At 35.6% G+C, this 16,186-nt stretch overlaps 1 protein-coding gene across 3 annotated transcripts in view; it reads left to right on the forward strand.

The window, feature by feature from the left end:
- DENND1B (DENN domain containing 1B) overlaps positions 1-16,186 on the forward strand; it is a 174,200-nt gene that overhangs the window by 143,771 nt on the left and 14,243 nt on the right. For 2 of the 3 annotated variants that reach the window (XM_069459325.1, XM_069459324.1), the window contains 4 exons: positions 4,503-4,593; positions 10,356-10,396; positions 11,071-11,139; positions 15,431-15,487. In XM_069459325.1, the coding sequence (XP_069315426.1) occupies positions 4,503-4,593; positions 10,356-10,396; positions 11,071-11,139; positions 15,431-15,487 (258 nt within the window). Of the gene's footprint in view, positions 1-4,502; positions 4,635-10,355; positions 10,397-11,070; positions 11,140-15,430; positions 15,488-16,186 lie in introns of those variants that run through there. The other variant, XM_069459326.1, reaches the window with a different exon arrangement.

Here is a 16,186-nt window from a genome sequence, read left to right on the forward strand (position 1 = left end):
GTATGTACCTTAATTAAAAATACTTTATTGCCAAGAAATGCTAATGATCATCTGAGCTGTCAGCAAGTCGCCCTCTTTTTGCCGGTGGAGGGTCGTGCCTCAGTGTCGATGGTGCTGCCTGGTCAGTGGGGTGGCTGCTGAAGTTTCTTAAGACAACAGTGAGGTTTGCCGCGCTGACGGACTCGGTAGCATGCAGTCTGTTTGACAGCATTTTACCCAGTATGGAACTTCCTGCAGAATTGGAGTCAGTCGTCTGAAACCCTACCCCTACTTTATCAAGGGTGATATTCTAAATCCTTTGTTGTCATTTCAACAGTGTTCATGGCATGTTCAACAGGAGTAGATTCTATCCCAAGAAATCACTTTTTGTTCATCAGTAAGAAGCAACTCCCCATCCTTCCAAGCTTTATCATGAGATTGTAGCAATTCACTCACATCTCCAGGCTCCACTTCTAATTCCAGTTCTGTTTCCACATCTGCAATGACTTTCTCCACTGAAGTCTTGAACCCCTCAAAGTTATCCACGAGGGTTGGAATCAACTTCTTCCAAACTCCTGTTAATATTTTAACCTCCTCCCCTAAATCACAAATGTTCTTAATGATGTCTACAATGGTGAGTCATTTCCAGAAGGTTTTCAGTGTACTTTGCCCAGATCCATCAGAGGAATCACTGTCTATGTCAGCCATAGCCTGACGAAACGTAGTTGTGAAATAATGAGACTTGAAAGTCAAAATTGCTCCTCAGTCCGTGGGCTGCAGAGTGGCCGTTGTGTGAGCAGCATGAAAACAACCTTGGTCTCCTTGTGCATCTCCACCCGAGCTCTTCGGTGACCAGGTGCATTGTCACTGAGCAGTAATATTTTCAAAGCAATGTTCTCTTCCGAGCTGTAGGCCTTGACAGTGGCCTTAGAATACTCAGTAAACCATGCTCTCATGTGCTGTTATCCAGGCTCTCTTGTTCCATTTATAGAGCACAGGCAGAGTGGGTTTATAATAACACAATTCTTAAGGGCCTTTGGATTTTTGGAATGGTGAATGAGCATTGGCTTCAGCTTTAAGTCAGCAGCAGCATGAGCCTTAACAAGAGGGTCAGCCTTTCCTCTGAAGCTTTGAAGCCAGGCATTGACTTCCTTTTTCTAGCTATGAAAGTCCTAGATGGGATCTTCTTCCAATGGAAACCTTTTCTTAAAATCTATGTTGAAAATTTATTGTTTAGTATAGCCACCTTCATCAATGACCTTTGCTAGATCTTGTGGATAACTTGCTGTAGCTTCTCCATCAGCACTTGCTGCTCATGATGCGTTTGTATGTTATGGAGACGACTTCTTTCCTTCAACCTCATGAGCCAGCCTGTGCCAGCTTTAAACTTTTCTTCTGCAGCTTCCTCACCTCTCTCTGCCTTCATAGAATTGAAGAGAGTTAAAGCCTTGCTCTGGTTAATGGAACAACATTTCATGACATATTGTATTAATAATAGAGTCTACAATATAGTTGTTTAAGAGAGATAATGTGTTTTCTTAGTTAAAAATTATTTCTGTTCAGGAATAGCTAAAAATGTTCTTATCTCTTTTACTTACTTTGCAATGCTCCAGAGTCAGTAGAGTGTTATGACCAGGAACCAACTCCACTTGGGGAAAAAAAGCTGTTACTGAATAAAAATTGGAAAAGTGTGTTTGGAGAACTGTTACATTCTGCATTTTCTCTCCATTAATACCTCTTTTTGGTTTATTTAGTGTCTATATTTGTGTGAGTGTGTGTGTGTTTGTAGATAATTGTGCGGGTGTATATTTACAAAATCAATCTTTTAAGAACACACGTTTTAATTCTATGTGCATTGGTGAGTGTCTGATTGTCACTGACAGGATTGTTTGCAAAGTCGGTGATAACACATGTCATTTTTACCAGGTGAATAATTTCTATTGCCTCAAATCACTAGTTTAGTAACACAAAGAAGTTACTCATGCTCAAAAATGCATAATCAGTAAATAGTTTGGGGATTTATCTCTTTTTAGACTTGAACTATTCCACTCATTTCTAAAATGAATGGATTATTTCCAATGGACACAAAAATGAAAACCTTTTAAAGTCTTGTAGTCTTAATCTTCTAGAACAAATTAAGTCCTTTAAAAGGGTGTCTTAGTTTGTTTTACTTGTCAGTAATGTAATACTTTAAATTTATCATTTTGCTTTCAGCTCATTTTTTTAAAAAATGATACTTAATCTGTCAAATTTAGATCACTTTCATTTGATTTATAATGCTGTGTTGAAAATGTGTACAAGTCAAATTTTGCATGCATTTTAAACTGCTTTGTTTTCATATTACCATTTATTACATTAATATGTAGCAAAGACATTCACATTATGAGTTACTAGCTTTGATCTCAAGATAGAATGAAATGAATTGATTCTATAATTATTTAACTTTAAAACCAGGTAAAAGTATATGACCTTTAGCACTTTTCTGTATACTTCAGTCTTTCAGCAGCATTTATTCAGTTCAAACTGCATGTTGAGCGTTTTGCCGGGTATTTAAGCTGCATGTATGAGAAAGACAGTGATCCTTCCCTCGGGAAGCTCAAAAATGGATAGAGATGGAAAAGGTGGTAGTAGAATTATTTAGTATTTATTCTGTGTCTACAGTATTGACACTTTTTATTATTTTAATCAGTGTTTACAAAACCCAGTGAGGTATTTTGTTATTCCCATTTTTCAGAAGGGGAAACAGAGTCTTACAGATCATAAAATCTAGTAAGTGGCAGAGTTGTGATGCAAGCCTTTTGTACCCCACATTCCCTGTTCGTTTTTACTACACAAACCTTTTGCATGCCAAGAATGAGGATACAAAAATAGGTAACATATGTCTCTGGCCTCAGAGAGTTCTAAGTTTTGTGAGAGTAACTCATGCTCTAAAGAAAGCCAAGACTTTGTTCTTTTAGACTGTCTTTATTTGAACCCATCTTACCCCATTTTTTTCACAAAAGCATTCTATGGTAATAAAAAGGTGGTTAAACCATATTTTGAACAGGAATCTGTTGATTCCATTTTCCATTTTTTCTTAATTTTGTTCTGCAAGAGATTTTTGTCTCAAAGTCTTACAGTATAACTGATATAACTTACTGCTGTTAATTATGTTCAATTGCTGTCTGAGGAATACTGTGTTGCCCTAGGCAACTCCTCCCGATCAGTTTTGACCACTGCCATTCAAATAGGAAACCTGGGAAGAGTGAGATTTTTTTTTTTTTTAAAGTCAAGCTGTTTTATTTTAATTCAGTTAAAATTTAAATTTCTAGGATGAAATAATTATGGTCAGGATTAATTTTAGCATGAAACAACATTTCATGTTAATCCTCATATCTGCAGCTCTCTCTGCAAAAAGCATGTAAATCCTTCCTGTGTTACCCCTGCCTCTCAGGGGAGGGAGCCTCCCAGGTATTTCACCCTCATTATAAATGCAGTGAACTCAACACATCAAATTTCAGACGTCCCACGTCAACAAAATAAAAAGTAAGCAACTACCAGTACTACGTATACATGTAAATAATATCATAGATTTTCACCTGGGGTTGGTCATGTAAAAATACCTGGGGATATTTTTTAAATGCAGTATCAGTACCTGGAGATTGATATGCGTGTGTGTTGGAACAGGTCAGGGAGAGGGTGGAATAGGTCGCGGAAGGTGCTCTCCAGGGTATCTGCATTTCTGCATTTTGGAAAAGATCTTCAGGTGCTTTTGATAGCTTCTGTTTCCCATTCTAGTGTCTTTTTTAAGAACACTGAAAAATATTGTTTAAAATACCCTTATGTATGTCAAGTCAATATGTGTTTACTTCAGCTATATTTAGATTAATAATGATAATTCTGATCAGTCAACACGTATGCCAGGAACTATGAAAGCTGTATTTATTTTATTGTTCAATGGTTAAAATTGTCTGGTGCTCTTATGCTTTAGAACATAATTGTTTAGACTAGGAGTGTTACTTACTTTACTGAGTGAATTTAATATTAATCTCAGAAATAGTGACATCTAACATTTCTTTGATACTTTCTGAGTTAGAGACTGTGCTAAGCACATTGTCTAGGTTAATCTAATTTACTGTTTGCAGCAACACCATGAGGGCAGGTACTGGAGAAACTGAGGCCTGGTGAAGGAGGACACAGCCCCCTGGGCAGATAGCTCAGCAAGGCAGCGGTGCCTCTGTGCAAAGCCCTGTGTAGAGACTGTGCGCTGAGCAAGCTGTCCAGAACCTCGCTCTTCACTGCTGCACTGGGCTATTTCCTGTTAATAACGTTGCCTGCGCTGTACGTTTCTGGTTTAACTAATTAGCTGCTGTTTACGGAACACCTCTTCTCTCCATTGTTTGAGAATTTTCTTGTATGTGTATATATGTATATCATATTAATGTATGTATAATTTATATGAGGGTATGCTAATATTTTTATGTAAGTAAAAATTTAGTCTTATGAAATGAAAAATTAAAACATTTGACACTTTTTAATTTCAGTTTATTGATGGTCGACTGGCAAAAATAAATGCAGGAAGAGGTTTCTCTGATGTATTTGAAGAAGAGATCACTTCAGGTGGCTTTTGTGGAGGTAAAGACCAATTGCAGTATGATTATCCAGTTTCTGAATAACAGTTATTTTGATTTTTGCACTTGTGTCTGATAAAATTGATTTCATAAACAACTAAGTATTTTCTCCTAAATATATAATGTCTTAAATACATTTTTCACCTCATAAGAGCTATGGTATTAACTTATTTTGCCTGATATATGTTATTCAAGGCATTAAGATGGTCTCATGAATTGGTAGCTGTTGGCTCAGATAATCTCTTAATATTACTGGAAATAAATAACAGAAATCCAGTTAGTTTGTATCTTCCAGCCTTTGCTCCTGAATAGTAGCATTCTTCTGCTAGGAAACTACTAGTGGGGCTGGACACAGTGCCTCACACCTATAATCCTAGCACTTTGGGAGGCTGAGGTGGGAGGATTGCTTGAGGCCAGGAGTTTGAGACCAGTCTGAGCAAAATAGCAAGACCACCCCCCCCATCTCTACAAAAAAATAGGAAAATTAGCTGAGTATGGTGATGCATATGCCTGTAGTCCCAGCTACTCGAGAGGCTGAAGCAGGAGGATCACTTGAGCCCAGGAGCTGGAGGTTGCAGTGAGCTATGATGACGCCATGGCACTCTAGCCTGGGCAACAGAGTAAGACTCTGTCTCAGGAAAAAAAAAAAAAAAAAAAAAGGAAATTACTAGTGATGGCTATTACTGAATATGAATTTGAGAACTGAGATTATGAATGAAATAGTAGATTGTAATATAATCTGAAAAGAAAGTTTGAACACAACTCCTTTTATATTTTTAAGTAAGTATATTATTATATAGAAGTCTTTACCTTTTTTACTTTGCAGACCACTGCAGTATTAAGAAAGTTTTCAGTTTACCGTTCCATAAATACAATTAATCCTTCAAATGTAAATATTCAAAGAATGTTACAATTTTCTAGGCAATTAATTATTTGTGAACTGATACGTTTATGCTCCACTGTTCTAGTGTATAGTCCTGACTTGCAGAGAATTTTGCTTGAGTTCTTGAAATGTCCTATTCATTCATTCATTCAGTATTTGCTGAGTGCTTACTATGTACTAGGCACTGATAGTAGGTGAACTAAATAAATAAAACTCCCCACCCTCTATATCTTGGTATGTTCGGTTTTTTGTGGTATAATAGTAATTTCTTTTTCTTTGTAGCTGTATTTTTAGAAAAATGTTTTGGTCTATCTGTGAATAAATAGTTGCTGGAATTGAGAAATAAAACATCAAAAGACAAAAAGTAATAAGTACTCATCTTTAAATTTCACAAAATTTAATTTTATTCTTAAGATTTATTTTCACACCATGAGAACATAGAAATCATTGAGATAATTTGTTCATTAAGAGAGATACAAATGAACTTAGCATTGTAGACCTTTATCTAGTACAGCATTTCATTGAAAGCATTTGCTTGGGGAAAAAGTTAGTTTACCTGACTCAACAAGTAAGCTTCTTGCTTTCCTCAGCTCATGGGTAAAAATTTAGCTTCAATGGAACTTTTGGGTTAAAATAACACCTTTTTACTACTCAGTGCAGATAAGCAAAATATTGTCAGCTCATGGACAAATTGCTTGAGACACCTACTCAGTATTTACATAACTGCTATCTCATTATCTCTATGACCTGTGGGGCTGGTAGCTTTTATGGAATTGAAGATGACATTCTTGACAATAAGGGGATAGAATTATGATCCTTTTGTACAGTTAAATTCTGTAGTCTTAACCATTGGTCCAGATACTTGTGTTCTAGAATAGAGGTGGGTGGCTTTTCCGGTGGGAGGGGTCACTAAAATTTTCCACTAAAGGTCTTATTGTTTAAAAAAGAATGGAGGGTGTATGATTACTGGTTGGCATCTGACTTAGGGACGGCTACATTCACAGAAGCACAACTTGATGCAACTACTTTGTTGCTCTTTATTACAATGAAAAGGTTTTGGATTCTTCTTTTAATTTGAGGGAGCCAATACTTGCCCAAAAAGAAAGCCCAGTGTGACAAATATTAATTTCAGTGAGTACAGCAAAAACGTTTCTTCAAAAGTTGTGCCTGAGTATCACGTTATTTTTTAATTATTGTATTTTAGATTATTTTTAGAAGAAGATAAATATATTAGAATTTGAAATAAAAAGATGAATAATACAATAAAAATTAGTACTATTCTACTACTAAATAGGAGGTATCTATCTAGGGTATGTGAGAGTATGTGTGTGTGCAAGCTCGTGCATTTCCAAAAATAGCTCTAGAATCCAATCCCAAACATCTGTCACTGACCCTGTATTTGTGTGAGAAAGAAGAATATGTGTTTGCATGGCATTGACCTGTTCTTCACAGAAGTAAACTGGTCTGACTTTGTTGTTTCTCTCATAGCAATGTAATTAGTCTTACTTGTCGAGCACTAATATGTGGCAGAAATATCTCATTTAGTCCTCGCAGCACCCTGTGAGGCGTTTTGCTTCTGCCGTTTTTAGGAGCCCCCAGCCCAGTGCTCTGCTCAAGGTCACGGAGCCGGTGGTCGCCACACTCTCAGCTCAGCATGGACCTGCCCGTCTCCAAAGCTCCTGCTTTAATAACTGTATTTCTCTCTTTCAGTAGGAGATTGTCCTAATGAGAGAACATTCAGTAAGCAAGAGTATTACTCCACACTTTCCTACTCTGACTGAATAAAAGCAAAATTCCTATCTTTTCTGAATATCTCTTGAGGATTGTTTACACATAAAGCTCCCAGAAAGATCACTGTAGGAGAAATCAATATTAATTAAAGCTGAAGAAAAAAAAATTGTGTTCTTTATGTAAAAATAATTAGGAAATTTCAGAGAAGCATTTGTTTTCTCCCCTTTATGCATCACGGCAGTGGTAGTTTTCACGGCATTTTTGTTGCTGATGCTCATGGTTATGATGGAACATGATGAGTATGGTGGAACTTTGTAATGATTGTGGCTCTGGTTAAACGTATTCAATGCAGAACAGTCAGATACAGGACTTCTAGGTCCACATTTGAATACAGAACTATGGGTAAAGAATCCATGGATGCATGCGGATTTTCAGAAACCATCTTCGGTCCTGTGAGTCCTCTTCTTCAGGGCCACTGAGGAAATCCATGTTACAGATGAATCCTTTCATGAGACCCTCGCAGAATATTTAGCCTTAACCTAAAAGAAAATAATAAAAATACCAGGAAAAGTGTAAATGGAAAAGTATCCGTAAGGTTTAGAAGGTGTAAAAGAGGACAGGAATAGAACAAATGACGCAATTTGGTAAACAAAAATGTTGATCTGTGAAAAAGCAGCTAAGAAATACTGAGTAGTTAGGAGCATGCTCTTTTTTTATATATAATTTTTTTCATTTAAAATAAAACTAGGAGAAATATTTTCCCCCTCTGTTAAGGATTGATTTTGTGTAGAGGTGCGTGGTTACTCTGGTACCTAGCATTTGCTTGAGTAGTTTCCTGATAGAATCTGATCAGTCTTTTATTTACTTGTTTCTATGTCTTTTTACTAAGTACCAGATTGGAAAAAGTGGTAGGTAAGTATCAGTTTCAGTGGCATTTTTCTGGCCTCATTGAACAATTTAGATCAATTTACACTTTTTGACAAAGAAGTGCAAATTACTGGAATTTAAAGAAATACCTTTGAAGAGAAAGTCTTGGCACAAGTGAGAAATAAAGATACTTTATCCTCGAGTGTGAGGATAAAAATCACTTGTTAAACAAAAACAACTTAAAATTTCCTCAGTAATGTTTATTGTACCATAGTCCAGTTATTTTAAAAGAAGGACTCTGAGGGATTTCTTTTTTAGCATTCACATTAATTTTAAAGAAAAAGGTCTTTTTAAAAAATTACTAAATAATGTGCTTGTCTCATAAGTTTTATGGAAATAGGAACCTTATTCAAAAAAACACTAAAATTTAAAGAGACAGTTAGCTTTTTTTTTTTTTTTTTTTAGAAACAGGGTCTATCTCTGTCACCCAGGCTCAAGTACAGTGGCATGATCATAGCTCACCGCAGCCTCAAACTCCTGGGCTCAAGGGATCCTCCTGTCTCAGCCTTTCAAGTAGCTAGGACTACAGGCACGTGCCACCATGCCTGGCTAATTTTTTTTTTTTTTTTTTTTTTTTTGGTAGGGATAAGTCTTGCTATGTTGCCCAGGCTGGTCTTGAACTCCTGGCCTCAAGTGATCCTCCCGCCTTGGCTTCCCAAAGTGGGATTGCAGGCGTGAGCCACGGTGCCCAGCCAAAATAATCTTTAACAGGAATCTGCCTAAATTGTACCACATTTCCCTATCATCTTCAACAGTGTATTTATTCTTAGAGACTTTCTATTTGCTCCCACACTACATAATTCTAGATTATTACTGGTAATTCTCACTATTAACTTTCTTTTCAGTGGATTAGCTTTGAGCAGCCCCTTTTGCTTTCTAGTGTAATTGCTCTGGAAGTGATATAGAGGAAACTTTTTATTTTTTAATTTCAGAGTATTATGGAGGTACAAATGCTTTGGTTACATAAATTGCTTTTGTTACCATTTGAATCAAAGTTGTAAGTATGCCCGTCACCCAGATACTGTGCCTGGTACCCATTAGGTGCGAATTCACCCATCCCCTCGTCCCCCTCCCACCTGCTTGATTTCCAATGAATGTTATTTCCACATGTGCACATAAGTATTGATCTATTAGTTCCAGTTTAATGGTGAGTACATGTGGTGTTTGTTTTTCCATTCTTATGATACTTCACTTAGAGGAATGGTCTCCAGTTCCATCCAGGCTAATACAAGAGGTATTAGTTCACCATTTTTTATGGCTAATACTCCGTGACGTACATATACCACATTTTATTAATCCACTCATGTACTGATAAGCACTTAGGTTGTTTCCACATCTTTGCAATTTTGAACTGTTCTGAACACACCTGATCCCGTCTGATCTCAGAAGCTAAGCAGGGTTGGGCCTGGCTGGTGCTTGGATGGAGAAAACTTCTATATAAGTTAATTTTTATTATATTTTGTTTAGCAGTCTTACAGGTAGTATTTCAGAGTTGAAGGAATAATGAACCATGAAGTAAAATACCCAGATTCTTATTCTTTCTTTGCTTTCCTTCTATTCTATTCCATTTCTTTCTTTGCTTCACATTTCCTTGGATAATATTTTTCCAAATTACAGATTTACAGGTAGAGAATATTGTCAGAGGTAAAACTGTAGTTGAATTGCATAAACAATTAGCTATTAATTTGTGTTAATACTTAACCATAGAAGAAGCTTTTTTTATTCCCATGGTTCTTTGCATTTCTAAATTTCCTTTTAGTTTTCTTTATTTCCCTATACACATGAAATACTGTTTTAAAATAAACCAAATTGTGTAAAAGACAAATTTTTGAAAAGCAACATAGACATAAAACATTGAAAAATCAGTTTAAAAAGCAAAGGAATTTTGGATTTCAAAAGAAAGGTTTTATTTCCCCCTCTGAAGCTAATGTTAAAATGAAAGAAGTCAGAATAATATTAATGTATTAACTTCATATATGAATGAAGAAAAAGTGGTTGTCTATTCGTAAAAGTGCTAAGTGGTTGTCTGTTTGTAAAAGTGCTAACTACTCTGATCCTAAGAATTAGAGCAATTTATTAGTTCTTACAATGCCATTACTTCTTTTACAACATTGCAGATAAAATCTGCCTACTAAAATCCTGGAAATACTAGTGTTTGATAAATTTTCACTTCTGGATTTATTTTTGATCAACTATTCCTGACATCTAATTTTTGTATATTCCAGGGAACCCGAGGTCCTATCAACAATGGGTGCATACAGTCAAGGTAATAATAAGTCTTCAAAGTTTCTTCTTCTTTTGCTCTAACATATGGAGAACTGTTCAGTAAAAGTATGCTGTTTACACTTATGCTGTTTATTTGCAATATTTGAAATGTTTGTATATTGTGTTACATTTAAAATATTTTTAGTTTATGCTTATAGTTTGTTGATATTCATAAAGATAATTTTAAAATAGAAACTTTTTTCCAGAGATAATTGTTTTGTTTTTTTTTTTTTGAAAAGCAAGATTTCACTATCGCCTTATATTACATTCCAGAACAAGGAATTAGGTGGGGTAGGAGGATTTGATGAGAATTTTAAAATCCTTCACAGATTGAGACTTTATTGCCCAACATTAAAACCGTTGATAAACATTGTATTTCATTTCTTTTAAGGTTTAAATATATACATATTCCTGCTCATATTATTCAAGTCTGCCTAAACTTAAGAAATGATTTTTAAGTGGTGTATTACACTAACTAAAAGAACAGAGTAGAATGTTTATAATTTGTTTGAAATTATTATAGTATATAAAAACTTGAAAACACTAAACATGAAATAATTTTTATATGTCTTTAAGTCGTGATTAAAGTTCTGTTTTATACCACTAATAATGCTTTGTTTTTAGGACATTTTTGGGGAAAGGATTTTGGGCATGTGTTTGTGTTTTTCTTTTCAGAAAGGAGGGGCTCTTTTCAACACCGCGATGACCAAAGCCACTCCCGCTGTGCGGACAGCGTATAAATTTGTAAGTTTTATTTGATATTTAACATTTTCCTAGGCAGGGCGCGGTGGCTCACGCCTGTAATCTTAGCACTCTGGGAGGCCGAGGTGGGCGGATCGTTTGAGCTCAGGAGTTCGAGACCAGCCTGAGCAAGAGCGAGACCCCATCTCTACTAAAAATAGAAAGAAATTATATGGACAGCTAAAAATATATATAGAAAAAATTAGCCAGGCATGGTGGTGCATGCCTGTAGTCCCAGCTACTTGGGAGGCAGAGGCAGGAGGATCGCTTGAGCCCGGGAGTTTGAGGTTGCTGTGAGCTAGGCTGATGCCACGGCACTCACTCTAGCCTGGGCAACAGAGTGAGACTCTGTCTCAAAAAAAAAAAAAAAAAAAAACATTTTCCTAGATGATAAACATGTAAATTTAGAATATTTTCTACTTTTCTTGTAGATAAGCTTTTTAAAAACCTTAGGGTTAATAACAACCAAAGCAAATTAAGTTATTGAAATTATAACACTGCACAGAAAGAGTATTTCCTTTATATAACATAAAAATGATTCTTCATTTTATTTCAAAGCTGTCAGCAAAATTGTGTAGCAAATTGAAACAGTACATGATGAAGAATACCATTTTTAAAAATTTGATTCTTTCATTCAGCAACATATTTTAAATTCTTATTGTGTACTTGAGGCTCAAGTAGAAAAGAAAATAGAAAAATATAGCAAGATCTTTCTCCTCAAAGATGTATTGGTTCTCCATAATTAATAATCTTCATTGATTCTTCATGGCATATAGTAAACTAATTACAGGAACACTAGCCACCACAAGTAAATAATAAAATAAAAATCTCTTTAATATTACAGCTAAGACCCTGAAAACCTAGCCCCTCCTGCGTCCTGTTCCTCTCATTCCCCCAAACCTTCTGTCGCTAAAGACACGTAGCTGCCCCTCCTTCCGGGAGTGCGAATGTTCACTTCTGCCCTTCTGCTCTTGCTCAAGCTGTTCCTACAACTTGGAAGGTCCATTTCTTGGCCTTTCTTCTCCTAGTAAACACCAGTCCATTTTTATAGGGCTTAGTTCAGGCAGTTTTTCCCCTGGAAAAAAAATTTCTAACCCTACACAAAAAGAGTTTGTGTACCTATTTTTGTGCGTCCATAGGATCTGTAGGACCCTCTGTTTCAGCACTTGTTTTGTCTTTGGATGTGTTTATCTCTAACATTAGACTAGTAACTTCTTGAGAGATAAGCTAGTGTGTCGGTATTCAATAAAAATTTTTTTTAATTTAACAGGTCATATATTTTATATTTCTAAAAATATTTAGGGCAATAGTTTTGATTTTGTAAGAATTTATCTTCAGAAGCCTTCTCAGTAAGAGAATTGATGTGATTGAATTAATAATAAAATAATATATTTTAATAAAAGTTTAGAACTCGTATTCTTTTCTTGACTTACAATTGGAATATGAATGCAGCCACCCTTTCTGTTTAAAAAACCTATTTCATAGATTACATTTTATCATAGGGAAGCCAGTCTACATAGTTGATTCAAAAATATAGTCCCAAAATTCTGAACTATTTGAAGCCTAACGTGAAGGAAAAGCAAGAGGTTGTCATTTTGCCTTGGAAACATCAGCCTCTGCCTTTTGTTTGGTTTCCATGTCTTTGCTGGAAGACCTCTCTGGTGGTGGGATTTAAACACAGTGTTTAAAGAGATTTTCTTCACGATAAAATAGCACGTAGCTGCCGTGTGAAAAAACAAACCAACGTTGAGCCTTATTTCTCGTATCTAAATGGGTATCACTGAAGATTCTAAAAGTGGTTTGTTTCCCAGTCGACAGCCCTGCGTTTTTTTCTTGAGTGAGCACTTGAAGTTTTCCTTTAGGCTTAGAGAAGATGTATTGTTTTGCCAAATATGTGTTTTTCTTCTTAATTTCACTTGTATCTTTCATAAAAGCTCAATGATGAAGCAAACATGCTCAAAACCTTATTATTTAAAAATTTATCCTTTTAATTGGTATTTTATTTTGAATACTTCTTTACAAGGCAGTAAAATTTTTCCAAATTAAAAATTCTGCTCTTTGGAAGATTATTCCCTAAATTAATTTCAGGCAAATTAAGGTCTTTATAGTATACTTAATGATTTTTATCATTTATTTTGTGATCATGTCATACATGAAATTCCTTCTTTGACCTCAAATTGCTATGAAGAAAATGCCCAATTTCTGTTGTGTGGGTATAACCATTTATTCGCCTTGGTTTTCATAGATAGTAAATTTTTCAAAAGTGAGATCTGTTTCATTCACTCAGCAAATTACTTGAGCTCCTATCGTGAGGTGTAGGTCTCGTGCTTGTCATGGAGTGAGAGCAGAGAGGGTGACAGGTTCTGTGTGAGTAGGAGAGGGGCCGTCCCTGCTTTTGCATCTGTGTCCCTCTCTCTTCGTGTTGTGCTTTGACCGTGCTAGCGAAGTACTAAATGTATGTATTTGTCAAGGCAAATGATCTGTCCTGTACTTACATAACATTTTTCTGTACTTATTTCTATGCTTAATTTTTTCTGTAGTTCCTATGCTTATGCCTTTCCATCCTTACAGGAGCCATAAAGAATACTAGAGTTAACACACACTCTTTCTTATAAACCTAAGGATACCAGCAAAGTGGATTGTATGTTTTATTTGGCTGAAAGGTTTCTTAGTCATCAGTGCATGAATCAGTGCATGGATTACAGAACTGTGGAAGAGACTGACACTAGTTTCAGCTCTATACACTGAGAAGCATTTGAAAAGATTAGTGTGATCGGGGGATTAGGGGATATTTAGATAAATTAGAATATAGTCTAAATGTGAGCAAAGCAAAGGTGGGCACAAGTTCTAGGGGATGGGAACAGAAGCATTTTTTGTTGGTAATTATATATTTGTACCTAATGGAAATATAGGGATTAATATATGATCCTTTAAATAGATTCAGTGGCTTTTCAAATACAACAATGTGCAAATGTTTTATTGATTTTAAAGAACCATGGCATATAATGTAATGTTATTCGGCTTTTCAGATTATCTTTTATCATGTGTGCAATGTGTTTTGGTTTTGCCTCACTTACAATAAAGAAATAATTGTTCACTTCAAGATATTTCTCCAGCAGTTTTTCTATGCCAAATAACTGTGCTTGAGTAATACAGATATTAACTGGAAGGAAATTAAGATCCTTCCCTTGAAGGAACTTGGGAAAGACATGTATTTACTCTTTCCAGAAGCAACTTGGGAAAGCAGGATGGTTTGGTTGGGAGCACGGGCTTCGGCACTGGAGTCTCAAGTCTGCGTGACCTCAGTTTCTCTGTCTGGAGAATGAGGTTACGAATTTTTCTTTCTGGTGAGACCTAAATTCAGTGGATGTCTTTTTAAAACCTTAGTTCCCCTTTTCCCTTTGAGAAGGGAGGAAATTAGACTTCATAATTAAATGGACCTAGGCTATGACTTACCCACCCCCTCTGTTATTTTCCTTATTTGTAAAACGTGATAATAATAGTGCTAATCTCACAGCGTTGTTCTGATGACTAAATGAGGTAATGCAAGCTAAGCATCCGGAGCCCAGTCACGTGTTCAGGAAACACAAAATGAATGTGAATTCCTTTCCTCTTCTGCGGACTCGGGCCCCTGCGAGTGGGGGTTTCCAGTGAGCAAAGGCTGAAGCTTGCATGGAAGCCCCCAGTCGTCTTTGGTTAAGCTACACCCCAGAGGAATCACAGCAGGACCCCAGAGACTCGGGTGTTGGAGCCAGATTCCTGGTGAAACATAAGGATAACTTTTAAATGACTCTTAATTTTTGCCAGGAAAACCATGTATGAAATAGCCATTCCATCAAGATGGCTCTGCTAATAAAAATCTGTGTCTGCCTATAAAAGCACTTTAATAAAGCTTTGTAAAGTTGCCTGAGCGTCTTAGTGTTCCACCCTTTGCCCAAATAAACTTGCTGTTGGGATGTACTTTCTCCTCCTCCAGTTTGTCACAGTTTTAAATTAGAATCGGGCCGTTAGTAATCTGATTGATGCCCTCTGTGTCCTTCATAGTTTAGAAGGCAAAATAGGCTAAGTGTTAGCCTTCATGTGATATTTGTATGCAAACAACAGACTAAGCGTGTTTGTACCAGCTAATTTAGGTATAATAAACACATTGAAAATAGAGTTTTAGATTATAATCTGTTCTTTTTCTAAATAATATGAATAGTTAGACATTTTCATTAAATGTAATCTTGTGTGCTTATTCTTTAAATGGTAATAAAATCATGCTGAGCCAGACACATTTATTATTATTTTCTAGGCAAAAAGTCATGCAAAGCTGGGACTAAAGGAAGTGAGGAGTAAGTTAAAACACAAGGTGTGTTATGTTCTTTTTTTCTGTTCTACCTTGATTCTTGAATTAGTTTGAAGTTTATACTTTACAAATCACATGAGATTTATGTTTTTAATGACTTTTGAAATATACTTAGCCCTTTGTTCCAGAATGTATTTTTTATAACAAGCCCTCTGGCAACTCTGCCATTCTATACGCAGCCCTGAATAATCTCCTTATTGTTTGCATATTTTATCACAGAACCATGGAGATCTTCAAAGACGCTTTAACAGGATGTATGTTTTCATAAAGTTGATTGCCTTGATATCACAATTGAAGTTCTTATTTCAAGCTGAGAATTTTTTAAAAAGATACCTTTGGTGTAGAATTAATCCAGGAATGCCATCGTTTGGTTTTGTAGGCTCTTAATAGTAGTTACTTTAAATTGAAGAATGTTCTTAATTTATGAAAGATTATGTATGAGGATTTGTATTGGAAGCTATGAATAATGCAAGTATATGAATATTTATGTGTATACATATGTGTATATGATTTGATTATATATTACATCTTTGCAGATTTTATTATAAATTATTATGCCTTCAATTTTTACCTTTGGAGAAAACATACTACTTAAAACTTCCAGTGTGGTGATAAGAGCAAATTGTCCCCATATAAATTTTATTCAAATTATTCAAGATAAAAGATTATTTTGGAAATTATTCATATTATTGAAAAATATAT

Source organism: Eulemur rufifrons, chromosome 27 (genome assembly GCF_041146395.1).
Source record: "Eulemur rufifrons isolate Redbay chromosome 27, OSU_ERuf_1, whole genome shotgun sequence".
Classification (NCBI taxonomy): domain Eukaryota; kingdom Metazoa; phylum Chordata; class Mammalia; order Primates; family Lemuridae; genus Eulemur; species Eulemur rufifrons.